At 41.9% G+C, this 23006-nt stretch overlaps 1 protein-coding gene across 2 annotated transcripts in view; it reads right to left on the bottom strand.

Moving 5' to 3' along the window:
- The window catches only part of Pdss2 (decaprenyl diphosphate synthase subunit 2), a 234868-nt gene that overhangs the window by 44520 nt on the left and 167342 nt on the right, over positions 1 to 23006 (bottom strand). For both annotated transcript variants that reach the window (XM_050120522.1, XM_050120519.1), the window contains 2 exons: positions 5436 to 5609; positions 4167 to 4298 (listed from right to left, as the gene is read on the bottom strand). In XM_050120522.1, the coding sequence (XP_049976479.1) occupies positions 4167 to 4298; positions 5436 to 5609 (306 nt within the window). The remainder of the gene's footprint in view (positions 1 to 4166; positions 4299 to 5435; positions 5610 to 23006) is intronic.

Consider the following 23006-nt stretch of genomic DNA (forward strand, 5'->3'; position numbering starts at 1 on the left):
TTTCTTTCTTTTACAATTAATATTTTAGTATGTTTTGCCCACATCTCTGAAAGGTTTTCTTTATGACTGAGGTCTAGAAGTGAAATTATAGTTTTAAAACAGAAATAAAGAGAATAGTATTTAAAAGTCATGCATAAAACTCTTTTAAAAAAAAAGGTTCAGCACCTTGCAGACCCTAAGTCCTTCTCTTTAGTCTTTTCTTCTATTTTCAAATATTGCTCTTTCCTGATTTTAAAATTTTAGACATTATCCACTGATACATGAAAGAAATACTTAAATCTTTTAAATGTTCAAACACTTCCCCCTACCTTCCTCCTATTCAATCAAACTTTTTGATTAGTCCATATTCTAACTGGTGCTGGATGATGCTCGTGAAGTTCATCCCTTTGTGACTTCAGACTGCAGTAAGCCCCACAAAAGCCCCTCAGTGTGCAGAAAGGCCATGCGTGTTTCGCTTGTTCCCCGGGGAACTGCTGCAGTATACGCCTGCTCCCTGGCTGCTGTAAGGACAATGAGATTGAGGTGCACTGCAAAGGCCAGCTAATGGCAAGGGAGTTCAGGTCAAGATAGAGAAATACGACATTAATATGCAGTGCAGGGGGAGCAGCACCCACACAACAGCCTTTGTTCACCTGAGCAAGGTGCTTATCACTAGGCTAAAGCTGGACAAAGGCCAGAGCAAACTCCCGAAAGCAGAGCTAAGTCTCAACAGGTCAGAAGAGAAAGGCAAACATGAGGAAGAACTTGGTGAGGAAGGCAAGCATGACTGGGACCAGCGCGCAGTGCGGGCTGACTGCAGATTTCCACGGCATGTGGGTCCTGTGGAACATTGCATGCTATCTCTCGAATGCTTTTCATTTTCCTCTCATTTTGGCTCAATGAATCTACTTTTACAATTTTGGTTAATAATTTTTGAATAAAAATTGAAAATGTTTCCTAACTCTAAATGGTATTTGCATCATTTCATAAACAAAATCCATTTCTTATAAAATATTCAGGACTTAAATTTTTATGCTATATAAATATTAGTCTCTAAGCCATATGGAACATTGTGATTACATTTCCTTTCTTATGCATTTTTAATTTTTCTCTGCAGATAGGCCAATAATTGCTTCATTTTATTCCAAGTGTGGCTGTTTTATTTATTATCATGTAATTCTGGGGATTGAACCGAGGGTCTCACACATGCTAGCCAGCACTTTAAAACCGAACTCACCTCCATCTCTTCTAATTTTTACTTTTTATTTTGAAATATGGCCTCATTAAATTGCTCAGCTTGGCTTTGAATTCACTCTGTAATTCAGGCAGGACTTGAACCTGGGGATTCTTCTCAGGAACTGGGATTCCAGGCTTGGCAAAGTATGCCATTAAATTTCATGGACACTCTTTCCTGGGGGAGGGGAGTCTTTGAGACAGGGTTTCTCCGTGTAGCCCTGGTTGTCCTGGAACTTGCTCTATAGACCAGGATGGTCTTAAGCTCACAGAGATACCCTGGCTCTGCCTCCAGAGTGCTGGGTTTCAAGGGGGTGCCACCACTGCTTGGCTGGACGCTTATACAGAAAGGTGAGGGAGCCTTTGGAACTAGATGGTTATGAGGCCCCACGTGGGTGCTGGGAACTGAACTGGGTCTCTGCAACAGCAGCAAGTGCCCCGAAGCACTGGGTCACCTTTCTAACCCCCAAATTTAATTTCTTTTCAGACAGGGTCTCGTGTTGTCCAGGCTGGTCTCAAATCGGATAATGTAGCTGAGGAATGACCTTGAACTGCTAATCCTCCTGCTCTCCCGACAAATGCTGGGGCTACAGGTGTGAACCATCTTGCCTGGCCATCTGTAATTCTCAATACGATCAAGCATATTAGGTAACTCATTAATCCCGGTTTTACTCTTAGAGATACTTTTCCTGGGGTAGGGCAGATAGCTCAGCAAGCATGAGGACTGCAGCCTGGATCCCCCAGAAAAGCTAGATGCAGGAACGTAATCTGTTATCCCAGTGCTCCTATAGGAAGATGGGAGGCAGAGACAGGAGAGTCCCTAGGAGCTCATGGGTGAACAAAAAAAGGGTCTACCTCAAACACACTGTGAGCAAGGACTCACATCTGAGGCTGCCGTTTGACATCCACATGTGGGCTGTGCCATGTGTGCACTGTCACTGACATACACAAACACTCTCACACACATGAAAACACACACACACACACACACTTTAAAAAAGAGAGAAAAGAGAGGAATTCCTCCTGGAGCTATTTGTCCTCTTGTCTCAGTGACGCTTGCATGCACAGCTATGAGTCTAAGACTGCTAGCATGACACATAGGGAAACCTGCCACTGAGGGATTTGGACTGACCCTGCAGTGCATCTGCTTGGCACACTTCAATAGTTCCTTATTCTCTCTGTGCCTCAGACTCTTAATTGGAACAAAACTTGACATATGGTACAAGCTGCTATTGTAGGCCTTATTATGGTTCATGTCTGTGTCTCATCACCTACTTTTTAGACTTTTTTTTTTAAATAATGCTGAGGCTGATTCCAGGGTTTTGCACATACCACCAAGCCATGTCTTCAGCCCTGTCTCCTTATCTTTGACAGAATATATTCCATACTCTCAGAAACAAGGATAGGGAAGGTAAGCTTCCTGACACTCTGTAGATCTTGAGTTTACAATGTTCATTCCGCATCCTAATGAGCGCAGGGAACATAGGGACAAGTCTCCATGCCCAGCTGCTTATTTGCCTATTCTAAGCTTGTTTTTACTTTTAATTCACTTTTATTTTATATATGAGTACTTCCTTGCATGTATGGCTGAGTATTACAAGTGTACCTGGCGACCTTAGAGGCCAGAAGAGGGCATCAGATCCTCTGCAACTAAAGTTATACTGGTTGTAAGCTGGCAAGTGGGTGAACGGAACTGAACCCAGGTCCTCTGAAGAGCAACAAGTGCTCCTATCCATGGAGCTATGTCTCCAACCCCACAAGCTTCTTATTAAATAAATCTACAATATTTTTTATGTTTTATAATCTAATTTCTTGTTCAAGGTTAGTCCTTTCTCATATACTACCTGGTCAGTTTCTTGGGTTTAATATTGTGCTAAGGGTACTATAATAGTGTGTCTAAGTTGTCCTCACATTGTCTCTGTTTTGTCTACGTTCCCTTTTGTCAGTTTGCTTTAGACTGCCTTTAATGGTGGGGTGTTTTCTCAGTGCCTTGTGGTCCTCTCTTCCATATTCTTCTCCAGGGTGAGGCAGCTAGTCATGGGGCATGCTGAGACTGGTCACTGGAGGTTCATGGATATGGAATGTTTGCTGAGTGGTCCCTAAACTGCCCCTCCAGCCCCGACAGTCCTTTCTTTGGGGTTTGACACTCCCTAAGAATGAACTCTTCCAGTTTTCTCTGGTGAATATGAGGGATTTTAAGCTGGCCGCTAGCATTACACGAGGATTAGGAGAGGGAAAATTCTGTCTTCAGAACGCAGATCCTCACTGAGGCGCTCTGTTGTAAGGCTGCCACCCCTGTATTTCCACCCTCAGCTGCGCTTGTCACCCTTCCTACATCTACAGACTCAGTATAACAATGCCAACTACAGCCATTTAGTTAAATAAATCCCAGGAGAATCTGGATGAAAAGGCAGGAAGCTTTTTTTTAATCAGAGTTTCCGTACTAAGAGAAACCAAACAGTCCCTCTGCTGTGCCATCCCCAGTCCACGTCCCCTCATTCTTCCCACTCCACCATGCTCCCCCACCCTCCTGGTTTTGATAATGTCTCAGAATGGGTGTTCAAGGCCCAAGTTTGTTTTAAAATAACCCAATGAGCTGACAGACGGAGCTCCTGCTACTGTGCAGTGTGCACCCAAGTCCGCAGATGGGAAACTGCCGTCAGTTAAAGGGTGGTAGTGCTACCATGCCCAGTTTCTGAAGCCGCTAGGAAAACTCCCAAAGTTAATTAGCATTCACAACAGGCACTAGCACTATGCTGTGCTGTCTATGCACTCGGACCTAAGATAACATGCCAGTGTGGCCTCCAGCTTAGGACCAGAGTTTTACCTCTTAAACATGTAGGTTATACAGAATCCACCCGCAAAGAAAACAGGCTGCCACCATGCACTAGGTACTGTGCTCTAAGATCAACTACATACCAACGGTATCAAAAATAGGAGTGATTTCAACTTACCTCACCAATCTGCTTAATCCACAAATCTCTTCCAAGAAACTCTTGATGTAAGACTACAGGTGCTGAGTTTAGGTCAAAAGTCTTAAAGTCACTGGTCTTGTCTTTAATAAAAGGCTGAAGGTCAGAATTTATCTAGAAGGAGCAGTTAGAGGAGCTACATGAGTACAATGTATCGATTCAGGATACCAGTTACAGTCTTTCTATGCATCGTAGTAGGATTCAATGAGCACCAACATTCTGGATGACTTAGCAACTATCTTTACAATTCTTTCGGATTTAATTTTCACAATGTGTATGCCTCTGGTGATGAATCTAGGACCTGAGTGTAAGCAGTCACTGCCATCAAGCTACATCCTCAGCCCCGTCTTCTTTCAGTTAAATGTAGAGACTTAAATAAACACATAATAAATACAACTAGTTTATAAAGGAACCCAAGTTTCAATGTGAAAAATTCGTTCAGGAATTACACACACATATAACACATATATAAACACACAGACACACACACACATATATACACACACGTATACATAATACATACACAGACACATAGACATGCATACACACAGAAACACATGTGTTTTCCTGCCTTGTATGAGTTAAGTAACAACTGAAAGCATGTAACTGCAATTTTGGGAGTATTATGTTTTTTTGTTTTTGTTTTTTGAGATTGAGCCTTTCTATTATATAATGCTGGCTGCTCTAGGTAACTGAAAATGTAAAGTTAGATGAAGGCAATCAAAATGCAGCAGGTTTAGTAAAATTTTATATCTCATACATCTTTGAAAAGAATGGTATTCCTCCCTTCTAGGTTCTCCTACTCTTGGGAGTGCTCTTACTTTTTCTTAATAAATCTATGCTCCAGTTTTGACAAAAAATTAAATCACATATTAAAATTAAAGCTTTCAATTTTATTCAGTACAATTTTTTATGAACTTTTCACAACTTGTTTAACATAAGTATTTATGAGGGAACTATAGCAAAAATAAAAAATGGTGCACACTGCACAGAAATAATATTTCATGTTATTTAATAATTTTAAGGAGTTACTTCAAGAATTCTTTCAGGTAGAAAGAAAACAAACATCAAAATTACATAGAATTTGCCAATTATACCACTTATATAACCACCACTCTCTCTGACTGACATATTTTTCATATACAATAAGCATTTTTCAAGATATAAAGGCAGCTTATCAAGTGCCAGCAGTTTCCTGGCACTTACTATATTTATCATATTTCAGTATGCAGAACTTAGAGTGTACAATACCTTGTGACTCATGGCCATGTGCTTCCCATACTGAAATGCCATGTCCTGGACCTCAGCACCGTGCTTGGCCAATTCCATAGCAGCCTGGCAGCTCTTAGCTAGCAAGGCACAATGGGACAGAAAAGTCTGCTCCTTCCAAGTCGACATTCCAATATCATCTGTGATAGAGTGTTCCTAAAAATGTAAAAAGGCCGAGATGAAAAGGCTGTAGATAAACTGAGCTGTGTTTTAGAAGGGTAAAAGCCTCAAGAGGCAGCCAGGTCTGGAGGTGTACAGTTGCAATAACAAGGTGTATAGTAACTGAGAGGCTGAGGCAGCCTGTAAACTCCAGGCTAGAGCTACCCTGTTTTAGGAAAAACAACAACATTGTAAGGAACAACTCCAAACACTGCTGCTTCTGGAACAAGCGGGAATGGAAGCAGCTGAGCCCCGGCTCGAGCCACCAAGAGCAGTACACTGGGTGACGGTTTCACTGTGGAAATGAAGAAAAGGTGAGGGAAATGGTAAAGCACTTTTTAAAATTTTGAGCTTGAGAACTTCTATAAAATATACACTACCATTTAAAACAAACACATAGGGATTCAGACGTCTAAATTGACTCCTGCTTATATGCGCTATCAGTTCTTGCATGTCACCGAGCGCTCTGAAACATGAGGATCCTACTGCATCCAACTTAGGTGAAAATAGTAGAGGCATAAAGAAGACAGTGTAAATCGGGAAAACTTACTACAAACAAGAAGACTGTTGAATACAGGAGCAGAGGACATAATTAATAATCGACATAATCAACTATAAAACCAAACAGAAAGTGTTAGAGACAATGTCTTTCATTCTACTATATACACATAAATTTAAAAAACTAGAGCTGAGCACAGTGTCACACACCTGTGAAGGCAGAAGAATCAAGAGTTCAAGGCCAACCTGGACCACATGAGACTGCTTCAAACACCAAGCCCAAATAATTAACCAAGTAAAGGCTATGTGTAACAGCGTTAATGAAGGCAGACAGAAATTATAAGAATATATTGAGCTTTAATTAGGGAAAGACTCACAGAACCTGTGGTTCCAGCGGAGAACGGGAAAGCAGAAGGGGCAGGGGAGAGCACACCAGCAATATTTATTAGTAAAAAATATCCTCAGGCGACCCCGCCCTACAAACAAGGTGATTGGCTGGGGCTACCCCTACAGCTATGACCACATTTGCTCCTGACAGGATGAAGGGGAGAGGGAGAATGTAAGGATGCAGCAAGTCCAAGAGAGCGGGACCAGAGGGCTAGTCCAGTGCTGGCAATGGACCATCCCGTCCTGAAAACAGGCAAGTGGATTCTAAACGTCCAAAGGAGGAGGAACATGTGTGCTCCAGTCCCTGGCCAGTGCTATGTAACTAGCAGCTCATCCTCAGACTGTGAACCAAGACAAACCCTGCTTTCAAAAGGAAGGAAGGGCCGGGCTGTGGTAGCCTATGCCTTTAATCCCAGCACTCAGGAGGTAAAGGCAGGCAAAGCTCTGTGAGGCCAGCCTGGTCTACAAGAGCTAATTCCAAGACTTATGAAAGGAAGTGTTTCTTTCCTTCCTTCCTTCCTTCCTTCCTTCCTTCCTTCCTTCCTTCCTTCCTTCCTTCCTTCCTTCCTTCCTTCCTTCCTCCTCGTCCTCCTCCTCCTCCTCCTTCTTTTTTTGTGACGACATAGGTTCTCTGTGTAACAGTCCTGGCTGTACTGGAACTTGCTTTGTAGACCAGGCTGGCCTTGAACTCACTGAGATCTGCCTGCCTCTGTTTCCCAAGCGCTGGGATTAAAGGTGAGTGCCACCACCACCAGGCTGAAAGTAAGTGTTCAATTGGTAGCTTGTGTACAGTTTCAGACTACTAATACATGATCATGATGATAGGAAACAATAGACAGACATGGTGCTGGAGCACTAGAGCTTTAACATCCCAATCCATCTGCAGCAGCTGAAGAGAGGGAGAGATGCTGGGCCTAGCAAAAGGCCTTTGAAACCTCAAAGCCCAACCCCAGCAACACACTTGCTCCTCTGATTAGGCCACACCTCCTAATCCTTCTAGTCCTTTTCAACAGTTCCATTCTCTGGTGACTACGCATGCATTCAAATATATGAGCATGTGGAGGCCATTCTTATTCAAACCACCACAGAGGGTATAGGTAGGAGTACAAGGAAGGAGGGAAGGAGGAGAATATCAAGGACAGTCATGAAAACAGAATGGAGCGGGGTGGGCAAACAGGAACACTGGATTGTACCGAGCCCCACCTGATAAAGCAGTGCTACCAAGACTCAGTAATCAAAACACAAAAAATGAAAACTGGGGCTGAAGAGATGGCTCCACAGAGCACTTCCAGAGCTTGCAGAAGTGCTGTTATCTATACATATAGATCCACGTGAGTATCTATACATGTATCTATACATAGACACATAATTAAAATCAAAAATAAAAATACGTATATCAAAAATTTACTATATTTTATGGAGAAGTTGAGTTGGGCTTTCCAGGAAATGTACCATTTACTAGAAAGAACTATTTGGAGAAGAGTGAACTCTGATCTGCGTTTCCCCTCACATGTAAGTAGACCTCCTAATCCCTGGAACCTTGCCTGTTACCTTGCACAGGAGCAAGGTTTTAACCATCAGATGGAATTTAGGGTTGTGAGACAGAGGACTAAGTGAGTGGGCAGTATGAAACCACAGGGTCTTTATCTCTCTGTTTGAGGCAGGGTCTCAGGTAGCTTAGACCTTGAGCTCACTACGAAGCTGAGGTGACTTGAGCTCTTGATTCTCCTGTCTCACGCACGTTTCACATGTCCTGGTAAGCGAGGCACCAGAATCAGGGTTATAAAAATGAGAGACATTGGTTCATGTGAGCTGCTGGATCTGAAGACGGCCACTACGAGCCAAACAAATCTGAGTTCAAGGCCAGTCTTGTCTACAGAGTGAGTTCCAGAATAGTCAAGCCTACACAGAGAAACACCGTCTTGAAAAAGCAAACAACACTAACAACAATACCCCTCAAAACTAGGACAGGCAAGGGCATGGGTTTGTTAGAGAAGTCTCTACAAGGAATGCATTGCTGTTAGAGAAGTCTCTACAAGGAATGCATTGCTGTTGCCTTCTTGATTTTGTGGCCTTTTACACTAGCTGGTGGAAGGGGAAACTAGATGGAAATTTTGGTATTTCTATCAAAATTTCTAATGCATTTGCTCCATGACCTAGGAATTACACATCTAGAAGTCATTTTATGCATTACACACATGTACAGTGGACCAGTAGAAGGTCTGGTCCCTGATCATCTAGCTGACACAGTGACATTTGCTTAAAAACAGAATCCAGAATCGAACTGGCCTGCAGGATATATGCATGGCTAGATCCCTCACTGCTTTCTGATTCTGCTCAACATTCAAGTTCCCTTTAACCAGCAATCTACTTCTCTTCCCACGGCCTCCTAGCCCCTTCCTCTGCTTTAAACACCTATTCTTTGACCATGGCAGATGTCTCACAGCCTCCTTCGGTGAAGGATTTGTCTTTCTCCTTCCTCAGAGTATAAGCTCCATGAAAGCAAGGACGGCAGTCATCCTCAACTGACCCACAGACACAAATCCTGGGGGACATACAAGCACCTATGATAGCATGTGAGGTATATAATATGTATTTATCAAACCTTTTCCCCATCTTTGGTATTTCTATCCTCTCTCTGTCTCCTTTGTCCTTCCTACCTTGGTTGAAATAAATAATCAAAATAATTATCCTTTAGTGTCTCTCATATCTATAAACTCTAAATCATAACAGTTCACCTTCCCTTTTATGGTAACAAGCAAAACCTCCTTGGCTCAATTCTTACCCGAAATAACTATGTGACCTGTGTTTCAGTAACACAGGACACTTAGTTATTTCTTGAATACTACTTTTATATTTGTAGAAATTTTAAAATATTATTCTCTTCAAAGGGATTATTTTCTTAAACGTTCTGTCCAATAAACTGAATATATCCAGTACAAATATACTTTGAAGAATATTCTCAAATATTGCCAAAAATATTTGCTTCTTTTGGAAAACATGACCTAGCTGCAGTTTGATACAGTGCTAAATTCTCTGAATTGGGTGAGTGGTTAAATACCTGTTTCTCTGACATTTGGCCGTAGGTCACTCCTAGTCAATTTTGTATTTTTTAATCATTTAGGCATCATTTAATTTTTAATGACTTTCAGTTAAGTGACTATATTCCTGGTTATCAGTATGTAGTTCAGTGTTTATTTTAATTTTAAAAGCTAATGGGACAATACATTAAAATGGAACTACTGGTACATGGTATGCCAGGGATGAACCTCAAGATAGGATGCTGAGGAGAAATGATGGAGTAGTTAAGAGCACTTGTTGCTCTTGCAGAACCTGGCCCAGCACTCACATGGCAGCTCACAGATGTCTGTAACTCCAGAGGGAACCTGATGCCCTTTTCTGATCTCCATGGGACCAGGTACACACGTGGTGCACATGCATACATGTAGGGACATACATTAATAAGTTATTTTAAAATGACTCAATTATGATTCTTGATTAACTTTTGGTTGTTGGTGCAACACACTCATTTATGCATCGTGGGCCAGATCTCGGCAAAGCAACTTAAATATGAAGACTGATAAGCAGCTTGTCCTCAAGAAGTTCATGGTCCAGGGATAGAAAGAAAAAAAACCATATGGATACAGAAGACAAAACTTTCAACACATATTAGAGGTGGCTAGCATTTTTAAATTATACAATAATTTAATTGTATATTATTGTATATGTGTATTTGTAATTGTGTATATGAAAAGGCTAATTGCAGGACCTGAAACCACCAAAGGTTCAGTTCTGTTCATTATGTACGCCTTACTGGGATTTAGACTCTTTATTATTCATCACTTTTATATTTTTAAATTATTCATGGAACATACAATCTCTGAAAAAGATTATTCAGATAACCAGAAACAATTAATTTATGGTCCCCTGAAATCTACTGCCATAACTTAATTGGACCATAAGTTAATAACTCTGCTCCTAAGTTAATCAGAAATGTTATTCCCTGAACATCAAGTTATTACTTATTATGAACTTGGTTATTAATGAGGGAAAATTCTTCTATTCATTTCTACCAGATTGTCACGTATATACTAAGAAAATATGCTCTAGGAAAATTAATGTATAATTTTAAAATGTCAAGAAAACTGGTATGATGGCCACATCTAAACATTCTCTTTAAACATCAGATATACAGAATGGGTGTGAAGTGGCTGAATGTAGTCAGAATAAGAAAGAGATCATACACACTCACTGCAGCACAATATGTACAGGGTTAAAAACATCTTAAATTGATTCTTTGAGAATTTTACACATGCAGCCTCATTTATTTTGAGCAGGGTTTCATGTAGGTAGTCTGGCCGTCAACAACTTCGTACTTTCAAGGATGACCTTGAACTATGGATCTTCTTGCACCTACCCCAAGTGCTGGAATATAAATGTATGCTACCATACCCCACTACAGAAAGTTTGCTTTTCCCTTTTGTGGTACAGGAATTGAACCAAGGACTTCCAGCAGGCTGGTAAACATGCTATCATTGAGTTATATCCTCAGCTTGTGTGTGTGTGTGTGTTTTGACACAAAGTCTCACTAGATAGTCTAGGCTGGCCTTGTAATTGCTATTCTCTTCTTTAGCATCCTAAGTGCTGGGATTCTAGGTCTTATATGCCCAGTCTTATATGAAGCTTGTTTGTATATTTATGTATTTATTCATTTGTTTGAGTCTTGGTGTCCTAGAACTCATAGAGGACAGCTTGCTTCTGCCTCTCAAATGCTGGGATTAAAGGGGAGTAGTGCCATGCCTGGCTCTACATGAAGATCTTACTGAAGATTTATTATATATGAAAAGATGATATACTCAGTGAATATTTACTTTGGATGGAATTTATTTTAGGAGGGAATATGTAATTATGCCATTATGAATATTGAATAACTGTCAAAGGTATCTTAATTTAGACTACTGTAACTGTGCTCCCTAGCTCATGATTTATTTTACTTGGGTAAAGCTGTTTGAAATAACAGACGGTAGGTTGATGTTGCCTGAGACAGCAACACTGGTGGTATATTCACAAGAGTATATGGACAACCGGGGTGGTATGGCTGTGGACACTGGCGTGTTATTAAGAACCCGATTCTTTCTCACTTTTTGTGTGTGAGATGCTTTGCTCATGCGGCAAAACATTTGTGTCTATTCATGGGAGACCATTTGTTACCATGGCTGTGGGGGCTTAAAGGTTAGGTCCATGGTCACTGAACAAACACAAACCTACTGGGCCTGGGAGATGCAGAATCTGTTGGGACAAACTATTTTGATCAGGAGTTTTCGACACTCAGAAGCTGACCATCTGTGGAGTTGAAAGAATGTTTTACAGCAGGCAAAGGCTGGAGATGTGCTCAGCTAGAAGCATGTGTTAGGAAAGAGTATGTGCATCTCCAAATGCGCCCTCACAGTTTCGGGACACCACTTTAGATTCAGATTCTGGGCCACTGTTTTTATAAATACAACCTAAATATGGGTAGGATAGTGACTAGATTCTGTAAATACACATTTTAATGCTTAAATTACTTCCTTTGAATTGTTTTTTTTCCCCTGGGGTGGGGGCAGGCAGGATCTTATGTAGTCCAGCCTGGAACCCACCACAAAGCAGAGTTTGGCCTTGGGCTTCAGAGTGCTGGGATTATAGTTGTGGTTACCATGCCTAGCACACTTTTAAAGTAGAGTAAGGGCTGGAGGGATGGCTCAACTATTAAGAGCACCCAGGTGATGTGCCCACAACTGCTTGTCACTCCAGCTCCAGGGATCTGATGCCTTCTGGAATTTGTAGGCACCATATTCATGTGTGCTTTGCTACATATAAATAATTAAAAGTAAAAAAACTTTTTTTTAAAAAAACTTTTTTTTAGATTTATTTATTTATTATGTATACAACATTCCTTCCACATATGCTTGCATACCAGAAGAGGGTACCAGATCTCATTATAGATGGCTGTAAGCCACCATATGGTTGCCGGGAATTGAACTCAGAACCTAAAGCCAAGTGTGGTCTATGTGCACTGAAGATGGGGTGACTCTGACTACTGTTACAGATACATGTCTGTCTTCTCAAGTCATGATCCTGAGCATGGGCATCTTCACAGCAAGAAAGTAATTAAGGTTACATGAGGTCATAAGCTGGTGGCCCCAAAAAGTAAGGTTAGTGTCCTCAATTGTTATTAGATACCAAAACACTCTCCACTACTGTCTTTCTTTGCTATGTGAGGGCACCTCTAGACAGGGGATGTCCACAGACAAGGAAGAGAGTCCTTACTAGAGATTAAACTGCCTGGAACTTCAGATGTGTAGCCCCCAGACTGTGATAAATACATATCTACTATGTATGGCAGTTCCAGCAGAATTATACAACCACACCCAGTTAAGGACTTAAACCAGTAATATTTATTTATTTATTTATTTATTTATTTATTTATTTATTTTTTGTTGTTGGGCCACACCTTTAATCCCAGCACCTGGGAAGCAGAGGTAGGCAGATTTCTTGAGTTCTAGACCAGTCTGGTCTACAGTGCTCATCCTAGGACAGCCAGGGCTACACAGAGAAACCCTGGCTGGAGGTGTTTTTCTTTCTTTTTCTTCAAGGTCTTTCTATATAGCTCTGTTGTCCTGAAACCTGCAGTCATCTTCCTATCCTTGCAGTAAAGCCAGTTGTCTGTGGAAGAAAAGAGGAAGCCAGATGAGCAGCACTCGTTCTTTGCTTTTGATTGTGACTCACTGTGAACAGCTGCACCATACCCTGCCCACTAGGCTTTCCTGCCACGATAGACACACCCGGAGTACGAGCCAAGGCAAACACTTCATTCCTTCCTCAAGTTGCTGTCAGATACTTTGTGACTAGTGACTAATAAGCATATTTATAACACTTCTTCCCACATATTTCAGCATTGTCTTCAAAACCAAGACATTAATATACTGTCTTGAAGGTTTCTGAAAATATCTACCTTCTGGTTACCTATCTTGTTCCACCTCAAAATTAGAGGCATAAAACAACAGTCACTTTCACAGATAATTCAACAGTCAATTATTCACAGATATTTTTGCGGGTCAGGACTTTAAACAAGGCTCTGTGAAGATGGCATATCTCTGTTTCAGGACGGATCTCAGTTGGTTGGCTGGTCTGGTAGTTACCCAACAAGATGACAAGATACACTAAAGGGAAGGAGAGTTTATTCTGGCTTATGGTTCAAGGAGACATGGTCTGTAGCAGGAGACCAGCTGGTCACAATGCATTCAGTCAGGAAATAGAGAATGAGCAGAAAGTGGAGGTTGGCTATAAAACCTCAAGGTTTCTCCCCAGTCTCCTACTTCATTGAGGAAGGCTCCATCTACTCAAGGTTCCACAATCTTCCCAAACAGTGCCAACTGCAGACCAAGCCATCAAACACATAAGCCAATGGCGGACTTTTTATTTTTAAATCACAACAACTGGGAACAATTCTACTGGCTGAGATGGACTAGCTGAATGACCAGGGATCTGATTCCAGCAAGATGACTTATTCATGCACTACCAATCAATCAGTCCCACACAGGACTTATGACTTGAACACCCAGCCTCACAGCCAGTGGTTGAGTCCAGGAGAGCCTTAAGAGACCTTTCAATGATTGGCAAGCCTCACAGTACCACTTCGATGCTGCTCTACTGTGGTGTTCTCAATCCCTCTAAAATTCCCAGGGAAAAACATGGGTTTCCACCACCAAATGGGAGGCTATGGGGAGAAACTAAAAAAATTCCATTTCCTTCATTTTTAACTAATATAGGTTACTATTATTAGTAATTATAGGTTATTATCTTTATTATCTATTTGTCTTTTGAGACAGAGCTTATTAAAGAGCAGACTAGACTCGAACTCAATTCTATGTCACTGAGAATGACTCTGGACTTCTTTTTTTTATATTTATTTATTATGCATACAATATTCTGTCTGTGTGTATGTCTGTAGCCAGAAGAGGGCACCAGACCTCATTATAGATGGTTGTGAGCCACCATGTGGTTGCCGGGAATTGAACTCAGGACCTTTGGAAGAGCAGGCAATGCTCTTAACCACTGAGCCATCTCTCCAGCACGACTCTGGAGTTCTGATCGGTCTGTTTTTGTCTTCTGAGTGCTAGGACTGCAGGACTGCGCCACTGTGCCTGGTTCATGTGTACCGGGGATGGAATTCAGGACTTCATGCTTGCTGTGCAAGCTCTCCACTAACCGAGATACATCTCTAGCTCTATTTTTTGAGACTGGGTCACCTACATGCCAGGCTGGCCTTAAACTTTCTATGTCGTGGAGGATGACCTTGAACTCCTGACCTTAGTGCAGTCACACATCTGGTCCTGGATGTGTGTTGAGTAAGCAGTTAGCATTCAGCTTCAGGGCTCAGGAGTAGTTTGTCATAGAGACAAAGTGGGGACTCAGTTACACACAGATGGGTGGTAACCGAATGCTTGGGTTATACTTCTGAGATTTTTGTTCCTGTCCTCTGAACAGAATGGTATTCTCTAATCTTCTGGGACTCATTCTCTCTCTCTCTCTCTCTCGTGTGTGTGTGTGTGTGTGTGTAGGGCAGAGAACAACTTGCAGGCATCAGTTCCTAGTTCTCATCTTGCACCATGTGAATTAGAGTCCAGCAGTCAAACTCAGGTTTTCAGCCTTCGTGGCAGGGACTTACTCACTTTGTAGTGATGTTTCATCGCTTAGGGAAACACTTGTGATGATAGTTTTGTGATGTTTGGCTGTCATTCAGTGATCTAGGATACTTCTAATGGTTAAATTCAATTAAAAAATGAACAAATAAAAACACTTGTCAAAAGTGGAAGGTGTACTTAACTGAAAGGACCACTGAGCACACTAAGCCTCAGTCAGCCACCATTCTTTTCATCATCTGCATTGACTCTGACTAAATCATTTTTTAAATGTTTAATCTAATACTAATACCCAGAGATTTGATTTGAATATGTTCATTGTAAATATGTGCATATATATGCACACACATATACATACAATATAGTATGTGTGTGTGTAGAACAGAGATTAGCACTCTATATCTTACTTATTTTGGTTTTTTGAGACAGGGTTTCTCTGTGTAACTGCTCTGACTGGAACTAGCTCTTGTAGACCAGGCTGGCCTTAAACTCACAGCGTTCTGCCTGACTCTGCCTCCTGAGTGCTGGGATTAAAGGAGTGCGCCACCATAGCCAGGCTAATTTCATTTATTTAAAAAAAATATTTATTTGGGGGGGGGTGCAGAAATGTACCACTATCTCTGCTTTTCCAGAGGACCTGAGTTTGTTTCCAGCACCCACTTCAGGCGGCACCCACCCACCTGTAACTCCAGCTCTAGGGATCTGACACTTCCAGCCTCTGAGAAACAGCTCTCACCTGCACACAGACAGGCAAACACAGCACACACACACACACACACACACACACACACAAACACACACACAAATAGTAAATCTTTAAAACAATTATTTACCCAAGGTATCATTATGTAGCCGGGCTGGCTTCACCAGTGACCAGGCTGGCTTGAACTCACAGAGATCCGCCTGTCTCTGCCTTCTGGGTGCCGGGATTACAGGTGTGCACCATCATGACTGGCTTTATGCTTAACCATTCTGCCTGTTTTTTTATGTGCAGCAAACACTTCACACTGAGCTATCCCCAGCCAATATTCTATTTCTTAAATGTGTCACTAGATGCCTAGTGATTTGTTTTATCCACTTATATGAGTGGATCTCTTATATGTAACTTGTGAGTGTGTTTTATAAGTAGAACAAGCCATTGTAAATTACTTTATACAAACTCAATACTTAACTAATGATTTAAAACTGCTTCTACTTGAAGGAAGAATGCTAGCAAAATTACAGGTATTTTGTCATCACCACTATGAGACTCTGCAAAGTCTTGGACTTGTGATATAAGCGTGAACAGATGCCCAGCAAACAAACACGACACGGCACGGTTTATTAGCAAGTTAATACATGCCTTGGGAACAGTAAGAAAGACAGGTTGTGAGTAAAGAGGCCAATGAAAGACATCCTAGATTATCTTAATGCTAGTATACAGTATTCACTGCTTCACTTTTAAACCTCTTAAAATAGTTTCCTTTAAAATATCTTTTTACATACACACATATGTATCTGTCTGTCTATCTTTGTCTTCAAAGTAAAAAACAAACTCATCTATTTCTAATCTGTAATTCCCTGACTCTCTCCTGGTCCTTCTTCATCCATTTGCATAGTCTACAAATCCCTTGATTCTCCATGTCCAGTACTCTGCTTCTGTCTGCACACATGTGTGATAATGTCTACACCTAAAACACTGTGGTCATCCCTGCCTGCCAAGCACAGACCACTGTCATGAACAAGATGGTAACTACTTAGACCAAGAAGTTTATAATCAAGTGACTACTTCAACAATCATCCCCATTCTTCATTCTAGGGAGACATAATGTTAACCTAAAAAAAAAAAATTGGGAAAAACTCATTAAAATGCACAAAGGCACACTGGATATTATCTTTGTACGCAGCTTTAGAATCCACACTGATGAAGCCTTCATGGCTTTGGCCTGATTCATGACTCCTTGGATTACTGAGGGAAAAATGAAAGAAGCCAACACAGGCGCTACAGATCCCACAGTGGGAGCACGGGCACTGCACGAGGACAGCTGTGGTGGGGTAGGGACCGCAGAGCCCGAGACTGCTGCTGGACGGTGAAGTCCCGAGTAAATGGGCACTGCTGGCACAGCCCAGCCGTGTGAGGACTCCAAATCCTCGGACTCATGGGAACTGGCAAAGCCATTACCCATGAGTGTGTTTATGGACAACTGACCAGAGCGTGCAAACTCTTCATGGATATTTACAGCCTGAAACTGTTCACCTACAAAAACCTCATACTTGAATTAGTCAACCCTTCCCCTACACCTCTACCTAATAAACACACTGAGATTTTGGGTTGCAGCAGTAGCTGGTAGCAGAATCCCACATAAGCAGAACCCCATCTACTCCTGGCTTTGCTGTACTGTGTCTGTTCTTTCTTCTTTCCCTTGCTATCCCTAGCCAAGCTGTGCTAGGGATCAAGGCATTGGAAGGAGTGAAGCCCTGTCTGTAGGAATTCAGTAGATTTTTCATGAGAGGATTAATAAACCACAAAAACGTTTTTAAAATGCTATTAGCATTTCACCAACATGCTTGCCATAACTTTCTTGAAACATTAAGTACAAGTTTTTGCTCTCTGCAGGCTGGGGATGGTTCAACTGGGCTTACTCAATGGCTCCTATCCCTGGAAGGCAGGGATGGGTCTTTAAGCTAGAAGCTTTTGGTCAAATTCAAACCAGCTTCCTAGTGACAGGTATGGGCTAGCCCTTCCAGATTCACACAGATCTGACTATAGTTTACTATTGGCAAAATTACCCTCAAGTCCAGAGGCTTTGGAGCTGGGAGTGGGGTACACCCCTGTAATCCCTGTACAAGGGAAGCTGAGGCAGGAGGGTTACGAGTTTGAGGACAGCCCGAGTCACAGAGCAAGCCTCCACTCCAGTCTTTCTGGACTGGCAGCCTTCTATCTAGGCCATGCCATACTCACATGACAGCAGAGGTCCAAGAAGACAGTTAGCCAAAGCAAGACACATACCTGGAACCAGAGCTTAAGCATATGCAAACATACCCAGCATACTTTCACAATGGGAAGGCATTAGAGATCCAGGGCAAAATATGGTGTTTTTTTTTTTTTTTTTTGGTGTATACATTAGTTATATATTGTCACATAACAAATATGCCAAACCCTGTGGCTTAATAAACTTTCATTATGTTTCATAGTTTCTGTAGGTCAGGAATCCAGGATGGCCCAGTTGTGTGGTTCTAGTGTGCTTTGCATGAAAGACAAGAAATGCTATATTCTGCAAACAGACTGAAACAAATTTGGACACACACATTGTATTTTTAATTTTGGTGTGTCAATACTTAACGTGTATCATTGTGTAGATTAATTTTAGAAGAAATGCTGCCTAGGCTTAGCACCAATATGGAAAACTGGTATATGAAGCTCAGGTTGAATGACGGTGAGCTTTGACCCAGTCTCACCAACCACACCGTAAGAAAGGAATAGAGCAGGAGAGCTAGGCTTCTGTCTTAGGGTTCTATTGCTGTGAAGAGACACTGTGACCATGGCAACTCGTACAAAAGAAAGCATTTAATTGGGGCTTGCTTACAGTTCCAGGGGTCACTACAGTTTCAGTCCTTTATTGTCGTGGCAGGCAGACATGGTGCTGGAGAAAGAGACCAGAGTTCTGCATCTTGATCCGCAGACAGCAGAAAGAGAGAGTGACGCTGGGCCTAGCTTTTGAAACCTCAAAGCCCACCCCCAGTGACACACCTACTCCAACAAGGCCACACCTCCTAATCCCTCCCGAGGAGTGCCACTCTCTAATGACCAAGCATTCAAACATATGAGCCCATGTGACCATTCTTATTCAAACCACAACAGAGTCCTTCATAATCCCTGGTTTCCCCCCATTATTTCATTACCAGGAACTGTGTGTTGCTTCATTCTGTTTCATTTCAATGGCCTCCAGCTGGACTCCCTGCTTCTCATTAGTTCAGCCGGTGCATTAGCTACGCTTGTCACTGGAATGGCCAATACTAGACAAGAAGTAACTTCAGGGAGGATTTATTTTGGCTTACAGCTACAGAAGGGATACAGCTCAACAAGTTGGAGAAGCACAGACAGGAAGCAGAATAGCCAGGAAGTTAGGCCAAGACACAAAACAGCTTCCAATTTGCCCCATTTACATGTCTGCAATAAACTTTTCAAAGACCTTCTCAATGAATAAGATCCCATGATGTCTTCCTACTGCAGTTCTTTAATATCCCAAATTCCTGAACCCAAATGCCCAATATCTAACTGCTTGTTTACTTATTGCTTTCCAAATGCTCACCTTAGCAGGGCTCTAGCTCCGGCTTTGTGCCGCTGTTCCAGTTCTCACGTGTGCGTGCTTTGTCTAGCACAGGTGGATAACTTCTGTCCAATGAGTGATGACTAGTATTACTGCTCTTTTCTTTAGTTAGGTTTAGTTGAACCTGGGCCCAACACCCTTTCTCTCAGGCCTTTGCTTGTACTGGATCCACTTGGCAGAACCTCTTGCAGAACTATCTGCATTTTTATCACTCAGCTCTCAGGCCTTCCATGAACAGCCAAGGTCCTGTTACCTTAATGCTGCACTATCATTTGCCCTAACAGCAGGCAGTTATTTCATCTCCAGTTCTTCTGCTCCTGTGCGCATTTATTAGTAGTCTTCTCCATTAAGGGGGCAGCTCCATGAAAGCGAAGACACCTCCCTCACTGAGCCCTTGTACTTCTAGTGCAATAGTTCTTAGTTCTCCTAAAACTGTGACCCTTTAATACACTTCCTCATGTTGGGGTGACCCCCACCATAAAATTATTTCATTGCCACTTCATAACTGTAATTCTGCTACTGCTATGAATCATAATATAAATACCTGACATGCAGGATATCGAATATGCAACCCCCAAGGGGTCATGACCCACAGGTTGAGAAATAAAGATCTAGTGCCTTCCACACAGCAGATGTTCAAACGTCATGTGAAATGAAAGAATAAATAAGTTCGATGGCCCAGACAGTGTCCAATGTCAACTCTTGACAAAAGAAAACTTCAATAGTCTCCCCCCCCCCATGTGTGTGTAGTGTCAGATGTCTACGTGGTTCTCTAACCTGTTTTTAAGACAGGGTTCACTGAACCTGGAACCCACTGGCTTGGTTGACTGGCTGGCCCCTGAGCTCCAGGGTACTTGAAGGCTGTTTCTACTTCCTCCCTTCCAGCACTGGAGTTTCAGATTTTCACCTGGGGTAAAAATCACCCAGCTAAAGCTTTAACTCGGGTTCCCATGCTTGTACGACAAATATTTTACCAACCTAGCCATTTCCCCAGCTCCTGAGTTTGTTGTGATTCATTTTTGCTCTATTCATTTTTACTTCAAAAATTCAGCTTAGAAATAGCAGAACCTACCTACTCCAGGAACTCCTTTCTTTCTCTTCCTCCCCAACCCCCTTTCTTTCGTTGAGGCAGGTGGGCCTCAAACTCCCAATTCTCTTGCCTCAGTCTCTTAAGCAGTCGGACTACAGGGGTGCATGGATATGCCCAGTTATGAAATTCCCTCTGGGACTTGAATTCTTAATAAGATGTTCTTTCTCTTCTCACACACCGAGCTTCTCTCTGTATGTGTGATTTGCCATATGGTTCACGGGTAAACTGATGTATAGAGATTTCATGTGCACACCTCTCCCCTGAACTGTGCACACCTTCAGATCTCGAGGGCAGGTCTGCTGCATCTTAACTGCAGCTGTGGCTTAGATGTCTAGTAATACTCAGTATATATTTTTAGCACAAGCAGAAATTTAGTATGTTTACTATTAAGCACTTTTTCAATAATGCCCAGTTTAGCTCTTCTTTAAAATTCTCTCATAAACATTGTCCTGGTTCAATTTATGGCAACTAGACACAAGACATGTTCAGTTGAGAACATGTCTCCACTAGACTGGCTTATAGGCAAGTGTGTGGTGAGTTTTCTTTATTGATGGCTGATGTGGGAGTGCCTAGCTGACTGTGGGTGGTGCCTCCCCTGGGCTGCTGTTCTTGGGTTCTATAAGAAAGCAGGTTGAGCAAGCCATGAAGAAAAAGCCAGAAAGCAATGTTCCTTTGTGGCCTCTGCTTCAGTTCCTGCCTCCAGGTTCCTGCCCTGATATGATTGATATCTCTTCATGATAGACTTAAGCTGCAAGCTGAATAAACCCTTTCCCACCCAAGTTGTTTTTTTTAATCATGGTATTTTATCACAGCAATAGAAACGTTAACGCAGACAGATGTTTATGATTTGTGTGCTTATGTATGCACACGTAGGTCAGAGAACAACTTAGAGAAGTCGGTTATCTCCTTTCACCTGTGAGTTCCAGTAACTGAATTCAGGTTGCCAGACTTGGTGGCAAGCACCCTTACCCACTGAGCTATCCCACTGGCACAGCTCTATTGTTCAGAAAGGGTTTGTAATGACAGTACAGCCAGATCCTGTAGTAGGAGCTGCGGGCTGCGTTCCTGCCGCCCCAGCTCCTGGTCTCCTGGCTAGCTTATGCCCCGAAATAACAACACACAAACTGTATTCTTTTAAACACTGCTTGCCCATTATATCAAGCCTCTTCTCGGCTAACTCTCGCACCTGGACTAGCCCATTTCTAATAATGTGTGTAAGCACCCCAAGGTGCGCTTACCGGGAAGATTCTAGCCTATGTCCATCCTGGGTCGGAGCTTCATGGCGTGTGCCTCAGAGAGCAGAGCTATCGAGTCTGCCCAGGAGAGGGGAGCATGGCCATTGAGCTCACTTCCTCTTCCTCAGAGCATTCTGTTCTGTTTACCCCTCCCACCTATGTTTTAACCTATGAGGGCCAAGCAGTTTCTTTATTATAATTAACCAATGACCTTCCTCCATCAAGATCCCACTAGGAACACCTTAATTAGATTTTATACTCCAATTGCTGGACTGTGTTAACTCTCAGGAGATGGCATTCCTTTTCTGAGACATCACCACTACCCCTTGGTTTCTAAGTGAGGTTCAGAACCAGCTGTTTGCAATTTTACATAGAAAGTCTGCTCTTACATAATAGTTTAAGAAAAAGAAAAAAGAAAATCTAAGTTTGTGTTCATTTCTTTTAAAGTGCCTGGGATCAAACTCAGGACCTGGCACCTGCTAAGCAATCATTGAGCAATATCCCCAGCCCTTTGTTTAATGTTTGGAAAAAACAACAAGAACTATCTATAGCATTAGTAATCAAATAATGCAAACTCCAGAAGACAACATATTTTCTTTTATGTTAGTCAAGAAGAAATGATGCTAAATTCAAAATCTAATTACAGCAAAGAACAGTTATGGTATGGTCACTCCAACTTATTCTCCACAGGCTCCATTCCATTTCATCTTTCTTTGGGCACCAAGGCCCATTTACTCATCAGTCTACAAGGATGAGTTTCCACTTCCCATCTCTGGAGCTATTGGCTTTTTTATCTGAAAAGCCTACCGGACTCCAACATTAATCTAACCTCAACTAAACTGATCCATTTTCTCTAAAAGCAATCCTCTTTTATAGCAACTTTATCATCTTTTTTCCCCTCCCAGTCAACCAGGTACAAAAGTAGTGTCATTTTTTTTTATTTCTTATTCCCATGACTGAAGTGCTTAACCCGCACACTCTTGAACTATATCAACTTTAACTATATCAACAACACAAAGTGCTTAACCCACACACTCTTTAACTATATCAACTTTAACTATATCAACAACACAAAGGCACTATATATTTTACTGGGGAGGGGGATTGTGTGTTTGTTATATTGTATAAAAAGATGTTATACTGTAGATCAAAAGTTCTTGCAGTCTAGCACTTCTGGCTAAGATGGAGCAGAG

Source organism: Alexandromys fortis, unplaced genomic scaffold (genome assembly GCF_014885135.2).
Source record: "Alexandromys fortis isolate MF-2015 unplaced genomic scaffold, M_Fortis_MF-2015_v1.1 scaffold_175, whole genome shotgun sequence".
NCBI classification, from domain to species: Eukaryota; Metazoa; Chordata; class Mammalia; order Rodentia; family Cricetidae; genus Alexandromys; species Alexandromys fortis.